Below are 15665 nucleotides of genomic sequence, written 5' to 3'. Positions count from 1 at the left end.
CGTTACTGACATGTCTGAGAACACACACACAACAACGTTACTGACACGTCTGAGAACACACACAAACACAACACAGTTACTGACACGTATGATAACACACACACACACACAACACCGTTACTGACACGTCTGAGAACACACACACACAACACCGTTACTGACACGTCTGAGAACACACACACACACACACACACCGTTACTGACACGTCTGAGAACACACACACACACACAACACCGTTACTGACATGTCTGAGAACACACACACACACAACACCATTAATGACACGTCTGAGAACACACACACACAACACCGTTACTGACACGTCTGAGAACACACACACACAACACTGTTACTGACACGTCTGAGAACACACACACACAAAACACCGTTACTGACATGTCTGTGAACACACACACAACACTGTTAATGACACGTCTGAGAACACACACACACAACACCATTACTGACACGTCTGAGAACACACACACACACAACACTGTTACTGACACGTCTGAGAACACACACACACACAACACTGTTACTGACACGTCTGAGAACACACACACAACACTGTTAATGACACGTCTGAGAACACACACACACAACACTGTTACTGACACGTGTGAGAACACACACACACACACACAAAACACCGTTACTGACACGTCTGAGAACACACACACAACACTGTTAATGACACGTCTGAGAACACACACACACAAAACACCGTTACTGACATGTCTGAGAACACACACACAACACTGTTAATGACACGTCTGAGAACACACACACACACAACACCATTAATGACACGTCTGAGAACACACACACACAACACCATTAATGACACGTCTGAGAACACACACACACACAACACTGTTACTGACACGTCTGAGAACACACACACACACAACACCATTAATGACACGTCTGAGAACACACACACACAACACCGTTACTGACATGTCTGAGAACACACACACACAACACTGTTAATGACATGTCTGAGAACACACACACACACAACACCATTAATGACACGTCTGAGAACACACACACAACACCGTTACTGACACGTCTGAGAACACACACACACAACACTGTTACTGACACGTCTGAGAACACACACACACAAAACACCGTTACTGACACGTCTGTGAACACACACACAACACTGTTAATGACACGTCTGAGAACACACACACACAAAACACCGTTACTGACATGTCTGTGAACACACACACAACACCGTTACTGACACGTCAGAGAACAAACACACACAACACCGTTACTGACACGTCTGAGAACACACACACACAACACCGTTACTGACACGTCTGAGAACACACACACACAACACTGTTACTGACACGTCTGAGAACACACACACACACAACACTGTTACTGACACGTCTGAGAACACACACACACACAACACTGTTACTGACACGTCTGAGAACACAAACACAACACTGTTAATGACACGTCTGAGAACACACACACACAACACTGTTACTGACACGTCTGAGAACACACACACACACAACACCGTTACTGACACGTCTGAGAACACACACACACAACACCGTTACTGACACGTCTGAGAACACACACACACACACACACACACAACACTGTTAATGACACGTCTGAGAACACACACACACAACACTGTTACTGACACGTCTGAGAACACACACACACACAACACCGTTACTGACACGTCTGAGAACACACACACACAACACTGTTACTGACACGTCTGAGAACACACACACACAAAACACCGTTACTGACATGTCTGTGAACACACACACAACACTGTTAATGACACGTCTGAGAACACACACACACAAAACACCGTTACTGACATGTCTGTGAACACACACACAACAGCGTTACTGACACGTCAGAGAACAAACACACACAACACCGTTACTGACACGTCTGAGAACACACACACACAACACCGTTACTGACACGTCTGAGAACACACACACAGAACACTGTTACTGACACGTTTGAGAACACACACACACACACAACACTGTTACTGACACGTCTGAGAACACACACACACACAACACTGTTACTGACACGTCTGAGAACACACACACAACACTGTTACTGACACGTCTGAGAACACACACACACAACACTGTTACTGACACGTCTGAGAACACACACACACACAACACCGTTACTGACACGTCTGAGAACACACACACACAACACCGTTACTGACACGTCTGAGAACACACACACACACACACACACACACACACACACACACACACACACACACACACACAACACCGTTACTGACACGTCTGAGAACACACACACACACAACACCGTTACTGACACGCGTGAGGAGGAAACACTGACATTTATAATTTTAGCGATGCAGAAAATCAAGATGATTGACAGATGTGTGCAGCACAAACCTTGCAGACGTTGTGTGTACACTCAGTGGTGACGGGCTGGAAGGATAATTCCTGACAACACACACACATGAACATCTGCTCCACCTTACGCAGGAAGTTCTGCAGGACAACAGGAAGTGGTGCATTAGGGTTTCCATGGCAACAACAGTATCCTTACAGTCAAAGTGCCGAAGAAATTCAACACAGTCTATAATAGTATATCTTTAAGTATCATAGATATACTATAGTTTTTTTATTTTAGTTGTGTGTGTGTGTGTGTACCGGTCCCTCCGTGAGGAAGCTCAGTGCTTCGTCCCACAGCTTCCTGTTGGGTTCGTCTTGCTGTATCAGATTCCGCTGCTGTTCTGACAGAACGAACGATTCCACTTCCTTCAGACGCTTCACCTGCGGCTCCTCCTGCTCCTCGCACACACCTGTCACACACACACACACACACGTTCATATAGATGCACATACACACAGAAGAACACACACATTCATGTAGGCGCATATACACACAGAAGTGCACGCACACACACACACATGTTCATAGATGTATATAATCACACAGAAGAGAACACACACACACTCACTCACATCACGTTTATAGATGCTTATACACACAAACGCACACACAGTCTCACACACACACTCTCTCTCTCTCACACACACACACTCACTCTCTCACACACACACACACACACACACACTCTCTCTCGCGCACACACACACTATATCTCTCTCACACACACTCTCTCTCTCTCACACTATCTCTCTCTCTCTCACACACACACACACACAATAACTGACACACACTCTCTCTCTCTCTCTCTCTCTCACACACACACACACACACTGACTGACACACACTCTCTCTCTCTCTCTCTCACACACACACACACACACACACAGACACACTAACTGACACACTCTCTCTCTCACACACACACACTATATTTCTCTCACACACACAAACTAACTCACACACTCTCTCTCTCTCTCTCTCACACACACACACACACACTAACTGACACACACACACACACTAACTGACACACACTCTCTCTCTGTCTCTCACACACACACACACACACACACACACACACACACACACACACACACACACACACACACACACACACACACACACACACACTCTCTCTCTCTCTCTCTCTCTCACACACACACAGACACACTAACTGACACACACTCTCTCTCTCACTCACACACTCACACACTACCTATCTCTCACACGCACACACTAACTCACACACACTCTCTCTCTCTCTCTCTCTCTCTCACACACACACACACACACACACTTGTGTTGTGTTCTTCAGGAGCATCTGGACTGCCGTTGCTCTGAAGCTCTTCCTCCATGTTAAGCACAGGTTTCTCCTCTTCCTCCTGGAGTCTCTTGGTCGGGCGAGTGGATCGGGGTCTCCCTCTCTTCCTGCCGCGTGTGTGTGTGGATCCGCCCACTGATCGCACCGTCGCCTCGCGCTTCGTCTTATTGGCCATCGCCTCCAGATACCCAGGAGGATACTGAACCACAGACACACAGACAGAGTCAGTCGTTATGATGAGACTGCAAAAAGATTGAGGCCCAGTTCTCTCAGGAGTAGAGGGTACCACACACACCCACACACACACACACTCCTCACCTGAACTTTGAGGCCCAGTTTCTTGCTGCGCTCGGTTCCCTCAGGAGTCCAGGGCGCTGGCTCCAGGTCGTCCCGTCGGAGAAGGTATCGCCACACGAGGAACCCACACTTCCCGATCTCCGGCCAGTACTTCACCACCTGAACACAGCACAGGCCCAGGAGAGAGTGTGTGTGTGTGTGAGTGTGTGTAGACAAACAGCACAGGCCCACGAGAGAGAGTGCGTGTGTGTGTGTGTGTGTGTAGACAAACAGTACAGCCCCACGCTTCAGAGTGTGTGTGTGTGTGTGTGTGTGTGTGTAGACCCAGCGAACCACCAAAATGGCGGAAAAGTCTGAAGAAGGCTGCCTCACTGCCACGTGGGTAAACCCGGAGGGGTACAGTGGCCAGGGGAGTAAACCCTGATGACAAATCTGCCTTTTGGGGACAGGCATAGGCGGAACCCAGCAGACCGGGCTACCGGTAGCCCCCTGCAACTCCTTTCAGACGAAGGTCGCCGGAGATCCTTCTGGAAGGTGCCAAGATGGTGGGAGTGTGTAATGCACACCTGCACCTCCACCTTAATTCTCACCTATGTGCAAGCTTCTTGCTTCCCTTGTTCCCCTTAGAGTTAGCAAGGTATAACATCGACGTTGCAGCCCTCAGTGAGACCAGACTTCATGGAGAGGACTCCTTGACGGAGGTTGGTGCAGGGTACACTTTTTTCTGGAAGGGGGTCCCTGAAGGCAATCGCCGGACCCATGGAGTTGGTTTTGCAGTGAAGTCCAAACTGCTACAGCTTATCCCTGAATCTCCTGTCGGCATTAGTGAGAGGCTGATGACCTGGCGCATCCCTCTTGCAAAAGGATGCTTTGCTACCCTCATTAGTGCCTATGCACCAACGCTTGCTGCCTAGTCTAACATCAAAAAGGACTTTTACCTTGCCCTCGACTCTGCCATAAGAAAAACTCCAGCCACAGACAAACTCATTCTCATGGGAGATTTTAATGTTTAATGCCAGAGTGGGCATAGAGCACCTGGTATGGGATAAGGTAATTTGCCGGCACGGAGTTGGGAAGATGAATGACAACGGCCTTCGGCTCCTTTCTCTCTGTGCAGAACACCAACTGGTCATCACCAACACCATATTCCAGATGAAGAACAAATTTAAAACCACCTGGCAGCATCCACGCTCAAAACATTGGCACCTCCTTGATTATGTAATAGTCCGTCAAAAAAATCGGAAAGATGTCCTGTCCACCCGGGTCATGCGCGGAGCAGAGTGTTGGACTGACCACCGTATGGTCAGGTCCAAACCCCTCATGAGTATTAGACCCTGTGGTCAGAGGACAGCTCCAAAACAAAAAATCAACTGCTTAGCACTCAGCAGCCTCACCTCATGAAATCTCCTTCGACAGCTCCTCGCTGATAACCTCAAAAAGATCCCGGAGGAATCAGCCGACTGGCCAACGCTGCGCCAAGCCATCCACAGGGCAGCGTCAGAGGCATTGGGCCAGTCGAGGAAACATCACCAGGACTGGTTTGACAGCAATTCGGCTGAGATACAGACCCTCCTCAAAATAAAACATGATGCCCATAAAGCTCTCCTGTCCTGCCCTGGATCTCCTACCTTGAAAGCCACCTTTAATGCAGCGAGATCTGCAACCCAGCGTGCCCTCCGGACAATGGAGGACACTTGGTGGGTGAAGAAGGCAGAAGAGATACAGCGGATGGCAGACTGTAACAACTCACAGGGCTTCTATGATGCCATTAAAACTCTCTACGGCCCCAGGAAGAGAGCGATCGCCTCAGTACGCTCAGCTGATGGCTCAACTCTCCTCAAGGACCGCCATGAGATCCTCACCCGCTGGGCAAACCATTTTGAGACCCTCCTCAACCTCAATAACCCTGTTGACATTTCTATCCTGGATAATATCCCTGACCTATCACCAGTCACACACCTCAATAATCCCCCCCAGTTTCTAGAGACACGCCAAGCCGTTGCGAGTCTTAAAAACAATAAAAGTGCTGGACCTGATGGCATTCCGGCAGAGGTCTTCAAACATGGAGGGTACCTTCTTACACGCCGTCTGCACCTCCTCATCTGTCACATCTGGGAATGTGAGACCCTCCCACAAGATTGGAAGGATGCCGATATTATGTTCATCTATAAACAAAAAGGGGACAGAACCGTGTGTGGCAACAGCCGTGGAATCTCCCTCCTCTCCATCGCAGGGAAAGTTCTGGCAAAAATCATGCTCAATAGGCTAGCTAAATACATCTCAGAAGCTGCACTTCCGGAAACACAATGTGGCTTCAGGAAGACTAGATCCACCACCGACATAATTTTTGTCTTACGGCAGTTGCTAGAAAAAAGCAGAGAGCAGCGCACAGACCTCCACATAGCCTTCATTGACCTCCGTAATGCATTTGATACTATCAACCGTGAGATGCTCTGGAAACAACTTTCCAAACTTGGGGTACCACCCAAGTTCCTTACCATTTTACAGCAGCTGCACAATGGGATGCAAGCCACAGGAGAACTTCAGTCAGAGTTCTTTAATGTAAATGTTGGGGTGAAGCAGGGCTGTGTCTTGGCTCCAGTCCTTTTTAACCTCCTTCTCTCTGCCGTCACTCAACTTTTCCATTACGCTTTAGGACACAAGGATGGTGTTCTTCTTGAATACCGCCTTGATGGAAACCTCTTTAACATTCGGAGGTTGCAGGCCTACACAAAGACCAAATCCTGTTGCATAGCTGAACTACAATATGCTGATGACTGCGCGATTCTAGCACATAGTCCAGAGTCCATGCAGCACGGCCTCAACACGGTAACTAGTCTCTACCAATCCTTTGGTCTTCAGGTTAACATTAAAAAAACTGAAGTTATTTCCCAAATCTTCTCTCAAACCTCTCCCCCCCCTGCTTCCATATAAACGGCATTCCACTTAAAAATGTAGATCAGTTTACCTACCTCGGTTCAACTTTGTCCTCTTGCTGCTCCCTTGATATCGAAATATACACCCGTTTCAAACAAACCTTCTCATCATTCGGTCGCCTTCGTAGTAGGGTTTTTGAAAACCGAAATTTGAGGGTAAGCACCAAGGTTGCCGTTTATAATGCTGTGTGTGTCTCCACCCTGCTTTATGGGGCGGAAACATGGACTCCATACAGCCGACACATCACTCTCTTGCAATCCTTCCACATCCGTTGTCTCCAGAATATCCTCGGCCTCTCCTGGATGGGCCGAGCCCAACATGCGGAAATCTTACAGAGCACCAATTCTATCTGCATAGAAGCCGCTGTGGCTAAGAAACATCTACGATGGATAGGGCATACTATCCGTATGCCGGACCACCGCCTGCCTCGCCAAGTCCTCTATGGCCAACTACAAGGTGCCAAACGAGCAGCTGGTGGACAAAAGAAGCGCTATAAGGACTACATCAAGGGACTTTTAAAGCATTCCAACATCAATCCCATGCAGCTTGAAGATCTGGCACAGGACAGATCAGCTTGGCAGGCCACCTGTGCCCGAGTAGTTTCACAAATCCACGACAAAGACCAACAGCGGAAAGCCGAGAGACCCAGACAAAGACACCAGAGGGCGGCTGGGGCTCCTCTGTCCTTTGGTTTCCCTTGCTCCATCTGTGGACGAGTGTGCGGCTCAAGGATCGGCCTCAACGCCCACAAGAAGTGTCACGAACGGCAATGTCGTTGATCCCCTCCCTAACCCCGAAGCAAGCGTCATCATCGGAAACGATGGGCAGCTATGAGTGAGACCCAGCACAGGCCCACGAGAGAGTGTGTGTGTGTGAGTGTGTGTAGACAAACAGCACAGGCCCACGCTTCAGAGAGTGTGTGTGTGTGTGTGTGTGTACACACAGAGCACAGGCCTCAGACCATGCTTCAGAGATTGTGTGTGAGTGTGTGTGAGAGAGTGTGTGTGTGAGAGAGTTTGTGTGTGAGTGTGTGTGAGAGAGTGTGTGTGTGAGTGTGTGTGTGTGAGTACCTTATAAATGCCATCGTAGCGGTTCCCCTCCTCCGGGGCGTATTTGCTGATGCGTCGGCCCTTGGAGCTTCGGATCACTCGCACCGGTTTTCCCGCTCGCCAGTTACGCGACTCGGCCCCGTCCTTGTCATTCAGGGGGGCGTCACAGTTCAGTGCTAGAGCCCTGAGAGGTCAGAGGTGAACAACAAACACGTACAGACACATTTAACATGCACTTGAGCCGTGTAAAAATCAGAGCCGCCACACACACACCTGTTCATGTGTGTGAGCGTCTGATCGAACGAGTGCTCGCCGATACGCTTGTTCCCCGAGAGGTCACGACCTCCACTGCCGGTGTAGGTGAACTCGTCACCCCGATCCTGAAAACATCACACACACACACACACACACACACACACACACACACACACACACACACACACACACACACACACACACACACACACACACACACACATGAAAGAAGTCAAATGGACCATTTATAAAAACTTTAAAAAAATAAAATAAAATAATAATAATTTGCATATGAAATATGATTAACAAATTTGACAAAATGCATATATTAAAAAAAAGTTTGTATTTGTATTTTTGTTGAGTATAATATTTAAACCATCAGGCTTTTATGATATAGTGGGAATACGGAAGATAAAAAAGCTCAGTTTCATGCAGAAATATGTAATTTGGTGCAGAAGCTGATATTTATATGAAATTCTGATGCTTGTAATGTAAATCAATGAGATCTAAATGCATATAAATATCTATAAGATTATATTTAATGCTTAGTTGTAAAATGTATAATTTATTTAGCTGTATAATGTGCCAGAAGGCTATGACTAGAGCATCTTAAACTACGATTCGGGACATATCTCGACAGACAGTCTGAACTGTATAAAAGTGCAGTGTTTTATAAACTAATAAAAGAACCTTAAAATCAATTCTTTGATGAACTGGTAACCAATGCAATTCCATAAAAATGGTGTAAGACTGGAAAAACTTGAAGGACTTTAAGAGAGGGCCACTCTCTGAGAAAACAAAGGAAATTAACATTTGAACTCCCTCATGCACTATTGAGACGAAGGTCTCACCTCCCTCATCCTAATCTACATTTCTCTCCCCCATTCTTCATCCTGGCAGAGATCTCCCAAACTCACATAAGAATCTAAATGGTTTAATGTGAATGATTATCGTCAAGGTTTATACATGTTTAGTATTATTTGAAATGTCTCGGAGTGACTGGTACAAATGTCTCGTTCCCAAAGAAGTAAACCCAAAAGTTGATGACAGTAACACGCAGAAACATTCACCGCTAATTCGAATACCGCCATTGGATCGAGTTACACGGCCGAGTTACAAAGAAATATAAAATCACAATTGTGAAAAAAATGTCAGAATTGCTAAATATAAATTCACAATTATGAGAAAAATGTCAGAATTGCTAAATATAAACTGACAATTACGAGAAAAATGTCAGAATTGCTAAATATAAACTGACAATTACGAGAAAAATGTCAGAATTGCAAAATATAAACTGACAATTACGAGAAAAATGTCAGAATTGCTAAATATAAACTGACAATTACGAGAAAAATGTCATAATTGCTAAATATAAACTGACAATTACGAGAAAAATGTCAGAATTGCTAAATATAAACTGACAATTACGAGAAAAATGTCAGAATTGCAAAATATAAACCGACAATTACGAGAAAAATGTAAGAATTGCGAAATATAAACTCACAATTATAAGAAAAATGTCAGAATTGCAAAATATAAACTCACAATTATAAGAAAAATGTCAGAATTGCGAAATATAAACTGACAATTACGAGAAAAATGTCAGAATTGCGAAATATAAACTGACAATTACGAGAAAAATGTCAGAATTTCTAAACATAAACTGACAGTTACGAGAAAAATGTCAGAATTGCGAAATATAAACTGACAATTACGAGAAAAATGTCAGAATTGCGAAATATAAACTCAATTATAAGAAAATTTCAGAATTGCGAAATATAAACTGACAATTACGAGAAAAATGTCAGAATTGCGAAATATAAACTGACAATTATGAGAAAAATGTCAATTTCTAAACATAAACTGACAGTTACGAGAAAAATGTCAGAATTGCGGAATATAAACTCGTAATTGTGGAAAAAAAGTCAGATTTGTGAGATATAAATGATATGATTTTTAGCTTTCTACGGATGTAAAATGAGAAAGCCCTCACCACTTCATCCTCGAACCCGCCAGCGAGCACCAGCGAGTACGAGCCATCGTTACTGCGGCCGTGGATCCCCCCGACGTGAGGCCTGTGCACGCCCGCCTCGCTCACCTGAACACACACACACACACACACAGTTAACAGCCAGCCCTTCCCAGAATGCACTACTCTGAGCAGATCTTCTCACCTGAACACGAAACTTCCACGTGGTTCCGACGGGAACGCCAGGAACTGGGCCGTAGTGATTGGAGGGTACAATTGTGCATTCTTTAGTGCGGCCCACACACGCCATACCCTAAAACACACACACACACGTCACTGTTACATCATCATGCTCTTCGCGTGTCGGTCAAAAATGACCTAAATTATTTTTTTTATTTCAATGAAATGAATGTACTATATTTTAGTTTGATACTTTTTTTTATGTAATATTTTGAATTTTTAGGTACTATTTTATTTTTATGGTACTAAATTATATTTACGCTGCATTTATAATCCATTTATTAACATTTTTATTTCCATCTTAAACTGTGGTAAATCTTGAATGCTTTAAATCACAGACTGAAGTTTGTCACTTGGCAGATTATTGCTGAAGTGAGAAAAGTTTAAAGTTACAGAATTTATGTTTATTGTTATGAAAAATGTGCAAAAATACTATTTTCAATGTTTAAATATTTTCAAAAACATGTTCTACTCTAAAACGTAAATGTAAAGCAGTTGTGCTCCACATGTGAGCTGATATCTCAGTAAATGAGCGTTCAGTGAGATGTTGTTCGGCTGCAGTTCCAAACGCTTCCACTAGAGGAAACTCTCTCATTCATTTACAATGCGCTCGTTTCTGACCGCGAGAAACACAAGTGTGAATATTGTTTTCAGGACTATTTAACCTGTTCCAATCATGAATCATGCATTTTTTTGTGTTCACACACTAAGTGCCAAAACCTTTACAAAGATTCGTACCATTCCGATGAAGTAAATTATTACTTTTAAAAATTATTTGAAAAAAATTACAGATTTTCGGCGAAAAATGACCGAAGAGAACCAGAGGGTTCTGACAAACAACAATGACATGAAGTCTCAATGATCTCACTTCCTGCACTGCAAAAAGTGTTTTTCCTCAGTATTTTTTGGTTGTTTTCAATAAATGCCTTTGACACAGTCGTGATGTTGTTTTCAGGCTCTACTAGAACAGCTTTTCCTGCTTGGATGTTGATTATTTTCCTCATATTCTCCATTGTTGCGGCTCCTCTCTTCCCAATCTGTCAGTAACGCTCTGTTTACTTCCTGTCTCTATGAAGCCCCTCCTCCTGAAAAGCACACTGTGCTCTGATTGGTCGGCTGGAGCAGTGTGTTGTGATTGGTCGAGCGCTTCGAGTGTGTTTGGGAAATGTCCCGCCTCTTACCATAACCGCCAGTTTAACACACTACTAACTAACTCAACCAGGCCCCGCCCCTTTATTCTGCGTATTAATTATTATAATGAGGAATATTGTGGCGTGTTCGTTCCCGTGAGAAACTCAAGATACAATGGAGGCGTTTCAGGAGTTCAGAAACACTGATATAGAGAAGGACTAACTTTGAAACCTTTTTTCATCACATGACTCGTTTGCTCTCAAACAAGCATGCTTAATGGGGACGAGAAGCGCAGCGATTCAAGCTCTTCAAGCTCTTTTTTTACACTAACAGGCCTTTGATCTGTTGAAGCTCACGCTCGATGTTCAGCCGTTATTATTCAACAGAACGATCAGTGTATGCTCAGCAGGACCGCAACACACACACACACACACATAGACAGACAGACAGACACAGACACAGACACAGACACACACAGACATACAGACAGACAGACAGACACAGACACACACACAGACAGACAGACAGACAGACAGACAGACAGACAGACACACACACACACACACACACACACACACACACACACACACACACACACACACACACACACACACACACACACACACACACAGACAGACAGACAGACAGACAAATACAGACACACACACACACACACACACACACACACGTTGTAATTTAAATCATCTGCTTTTGCTTTTAAATATGAGTGTATGAGTGTCTGTGAGTGTGTGTGTGCGTGCATGTGTGTGTGTGCGTGCGTGCGTGCGTGAGTGTGTGTGTGTGTGCATGTGTGTGTCTCACCTTGCCCCAGTCTCTCTGGCTCTCTGTTGTGGCCGACGGCATCTTGGACTTCTTCTTGCTGGTTCTGAGTTTCTCTCCGGCTTTAACCACTTCACTGCTGTCGTTCTTACAGGTGGGGCAATACCTGCACAACACACACAACACAACACACACCTGGATTACAGTATATATCTGTGACAATGTCCATCCACATCATAAAATACCGTCTGTCAGTCAGAGAGTCTGTGATGTAGGAAACACTGATGAACATTATGAACGAACTGAAGCAGGATCTGAAATAATCCTCTGCACAATTAAACTAAACCTCTTAGTGAAATGTGGAAATGAATTAGTGTCTATTGCAGCATCACATTCAGATATGGACAGATCAATGGAAAGCTTCTGGAAAAGTTGATTGGAACTGATTTGTGACCCTGCATTGATACTGGAGTGTGTGTGTGTGTCTCACCAGTCTTCATCCTCAGGTATGGAGGACAGTGGAGGGTTCAGACAGTAAATGTGGAAGGCCATGTTACACTCGTCACACAGGAGCTGCATGTGAGCGTCTTGCTTCCCTCCACACACACAACACGAGCAGAACCGGCACTCTGCGTCGGGGTCCGCTTTACAGTGTTTACACTCAGGGCCGCTCTTACCTGACACACACACACACACACACACACACACACACACACACACACACACACACACACACACACACACACACACACACACACACACACACACACACACACACACACACACACACACACACACACACACACATCCACATCAACCCTAAGATTAAGATGTTCCATTTCGATTCTAAATTCGATTTCGACTCAATGAATATAAATTTAAAGGAGTAGTTCACTTTCAAATGAAAATTAGCCCATGATTTACTCACCCTCAAGTCATCCCAGGTTTTATGTATATGACCATAAAAGTTTTTTAAAAAAAGTTTCACTTTTCTGATGGATAGATGCACTTTTATGAGCTTCAATCTGTTGGTTGCAATCCACTGCCATTAAAGAGCCAGGATATTTTTAATGTAACTCTGATTGTATTCGTTTGAAAGAAGAAAGTCATAAACACCTAGGATGACTAAAGAGAGTAAACAATGGGCTAATTTTCATTTTAAAGTGAACTACTTCCTTTAATACAAATCCTATATTTATAAAAACAACAGTGAACATAAGTGTACAAGTGGTTAAATAATAAAAAGAAATTAAGGGCCATAAACCTGTATATTATACTTTTTATTTTAGGTACATCTGTGTACATTAACACAGAATCCAACTCTGTATTTCAAATGCATACAATGAATAAACAGGATTTTGATGCGAGATGAAAAATTGACGAAAAATGAGAAATTCTGAAAATTGGACGAATCAGAACAGTCGCATGCCTAGATCAAACAGGATCCGGATATTTTATGATAAAACAAACGTAAAATCTCTCAGCATTCGCTGTAACATGCCAGCCTATCAACAGTGGAGGAGAACTGATACCGGCTTTTGGGTGATAGATAAATAAATATGGGAAAAAATCGATTTGTGGCCTTTGAGAATCGATATTGAATCATCCACATTTTAAAAACCATTGTATAAAAAATACAAAAAATTTGCCCAGTCCTAATCAACCCCACACCCATGTGACTCGAGGACACGTACGTTTGAACGGGCCGTCAGACGAAGACAACGCTGGCGCTCCGGGTTTCTCTATCCGGTAAATCTCATCCAGAAACTGCAGCTTACAGTCACCAATCACATCGCCCGAACCTCTGAAACAGCCAATCACAGCAGGGGATTACAGTGACATTCCTGTCTAATACGTTATTAGCTATAACTGTTATACATAGACAGTAGACGCTAATGAAGTTATTAGCTATAACTGTTATACATAGACAGTAGACGCTAATGAAGTTATTAGCTATAACTGCTATACATAGACAGTAGACGCTAATGAAGTTATTAGGTATAACTGCTATACATAGACAGCGGACGCTAATGAAGTTATTAGGTATAACTGCTATACATAGACAGCGGACGCTAATGAAGTTATTAGCTATAACTGTTATACATAGACAGTAGACGCTAATGAAGTTATTAGGTATAACTGCTATACATAGACAGTAGACGCTAATGAAGTTATTAGGTATAACTGCTATACATAGACAGTAGACGCTAATGAAGTTATTAGCTATAACTGCTATACATAGACAGCGGACGCTAATGAAGTTATTAGGTATAACTGCTATACATAGACAGCGGACGCTAATGAAGTTATTAGCTATAACTGCTATACATAGACAGCGGACGCTAATGAAGTTATTAGCTATAACTGCTATACATAGACAGTAGACGCTAATGAAGTTATTAGCTATAACTGTTATACATAGACAGCGGACGCTAATGAAGTTATTAGCTATAACTGCTATACATAGACAGCGGACGCTAATGAAGTTATTAGCTATAACTGCTATACATAGACAGTAGACGCTAATGAAGTTATTAGCTATAACTGCTATACATAGACAGTAGACGCTAATGAAGTTATTAGGTATAACTGCTATACATAGACAGTAGACACTAATGAAGTTATTAGCTATAACTGTTATACATAGACAGTAGACGCTAATGAAGTTATTAGCTATAACTGTTATACATAGACAGTAGACACTAATGAAGTTATTAGCTATAACTGCTATACATAGACAGTAGACGCTAATGAAGTTATTAGGTATAACTGCTATACATAGACAGTAGACGCTAATGAAGTTATTAGCTATAACTGTTATACATAGACAGCGGACGCTAATGAAGTTATTAGCTATAACTGCTATACATAGACAGCGGACGCTAATGAAGTTATTAGCTATAACTGTTATACATAGACAGCGGACGCTAATGAAGTTATTAGCTATAACTGCTATACATAGACAGCGGACGCTAATGAAGTTATTAGCTATAACTGCTATACATAGACAGTAGACACTAATGAAGTTATTAGCTATAACTGTTATACATAGACAGTAGACGCTAATGAAGTTATTAGCTATAACTGTTATACATAGACAGCGGACGCTAATGAAGTTATTAGCTATAACTGCTATACATAGACAGCGGACGCTAATGAAGTTATTAGCTATAACTGCTATACATAGACAGCGGACGCTAATGAAGTTAGTAGCATATGCGTGTGTTTGATGTC

The 15665-nt window shown here is 43.6% G+C and overlaps 1 protein-coding gene across 1 annotated transcript in view; it reads right to left on the bottom strand.

Annotated features, from left to right (window-relative positions):
* The window catches only part of uhrf2 (ubiquitin like with PHD and ring finger domains 2), a 61362-nt gene that overhangs the window by 14566 nt on the left and 31131 nt on the right, over window positions 1–15665 (bottom strand). The window contains exons 5-15 of the mRNA XM_077235455.1: window positions 14126–14235; window positions 12922–13108; window positions 12474–12597; window positions 10486–10593; window positions 10305–10409; window positions 8330–8436; window positions 8078–8240; window positions 4092–4229; window positions 3750–3972; window positions 2710–2861; window positions 2449–2547 (exon numbers count right to left, since the gene is read on the bottom strand). Coding sequence (XP_077091570.1) covers window positions 2449–2547; window positions 2710–2861; window positions 3750–3972; window positions 4092–4229; window positions 8078–8240; window positions 8330–8436; window positions 10305–10409; window positions 10486–10593; window positions 12474–12597; window positions 12922–13108; window positions 14126–14235 — 1516 coding nt within the window. The remainder of the gene's footprint in view (window positions 1–2448; window positions 2548–2709; window positions 2862–3749; window positions 3973–4091; window positions 4230–8077; window positions 8241–8329; window positions 8437–10304; window positions 10410–10485; window positions 10594–12473; window positions 12598–12921; window positions 13109–14125; window positions 14236–15665) is intronic.

This window comes from Siphateles boraxobius, unplaced genomic scaffold (genome assembly GCF_051911475.1).
Source record: "Siphateles boraxobius isolate OS27281-9 unplaced genomic scaffold, OSU_SipBor_1 192, whole genome shotgun sequence".
Lineage (NCBI taxonomy): Eukaryota > Metazoa > Chordata > Actinopteri > Cypriniformes > Leuciscidae > Siphateles > Siphateles boraxobius.
The sequence above is the reverse complement of the archived record's forward strand: the minus strand, read 5'-3'. Positions and strand labels throughout refer to the sequence as shown.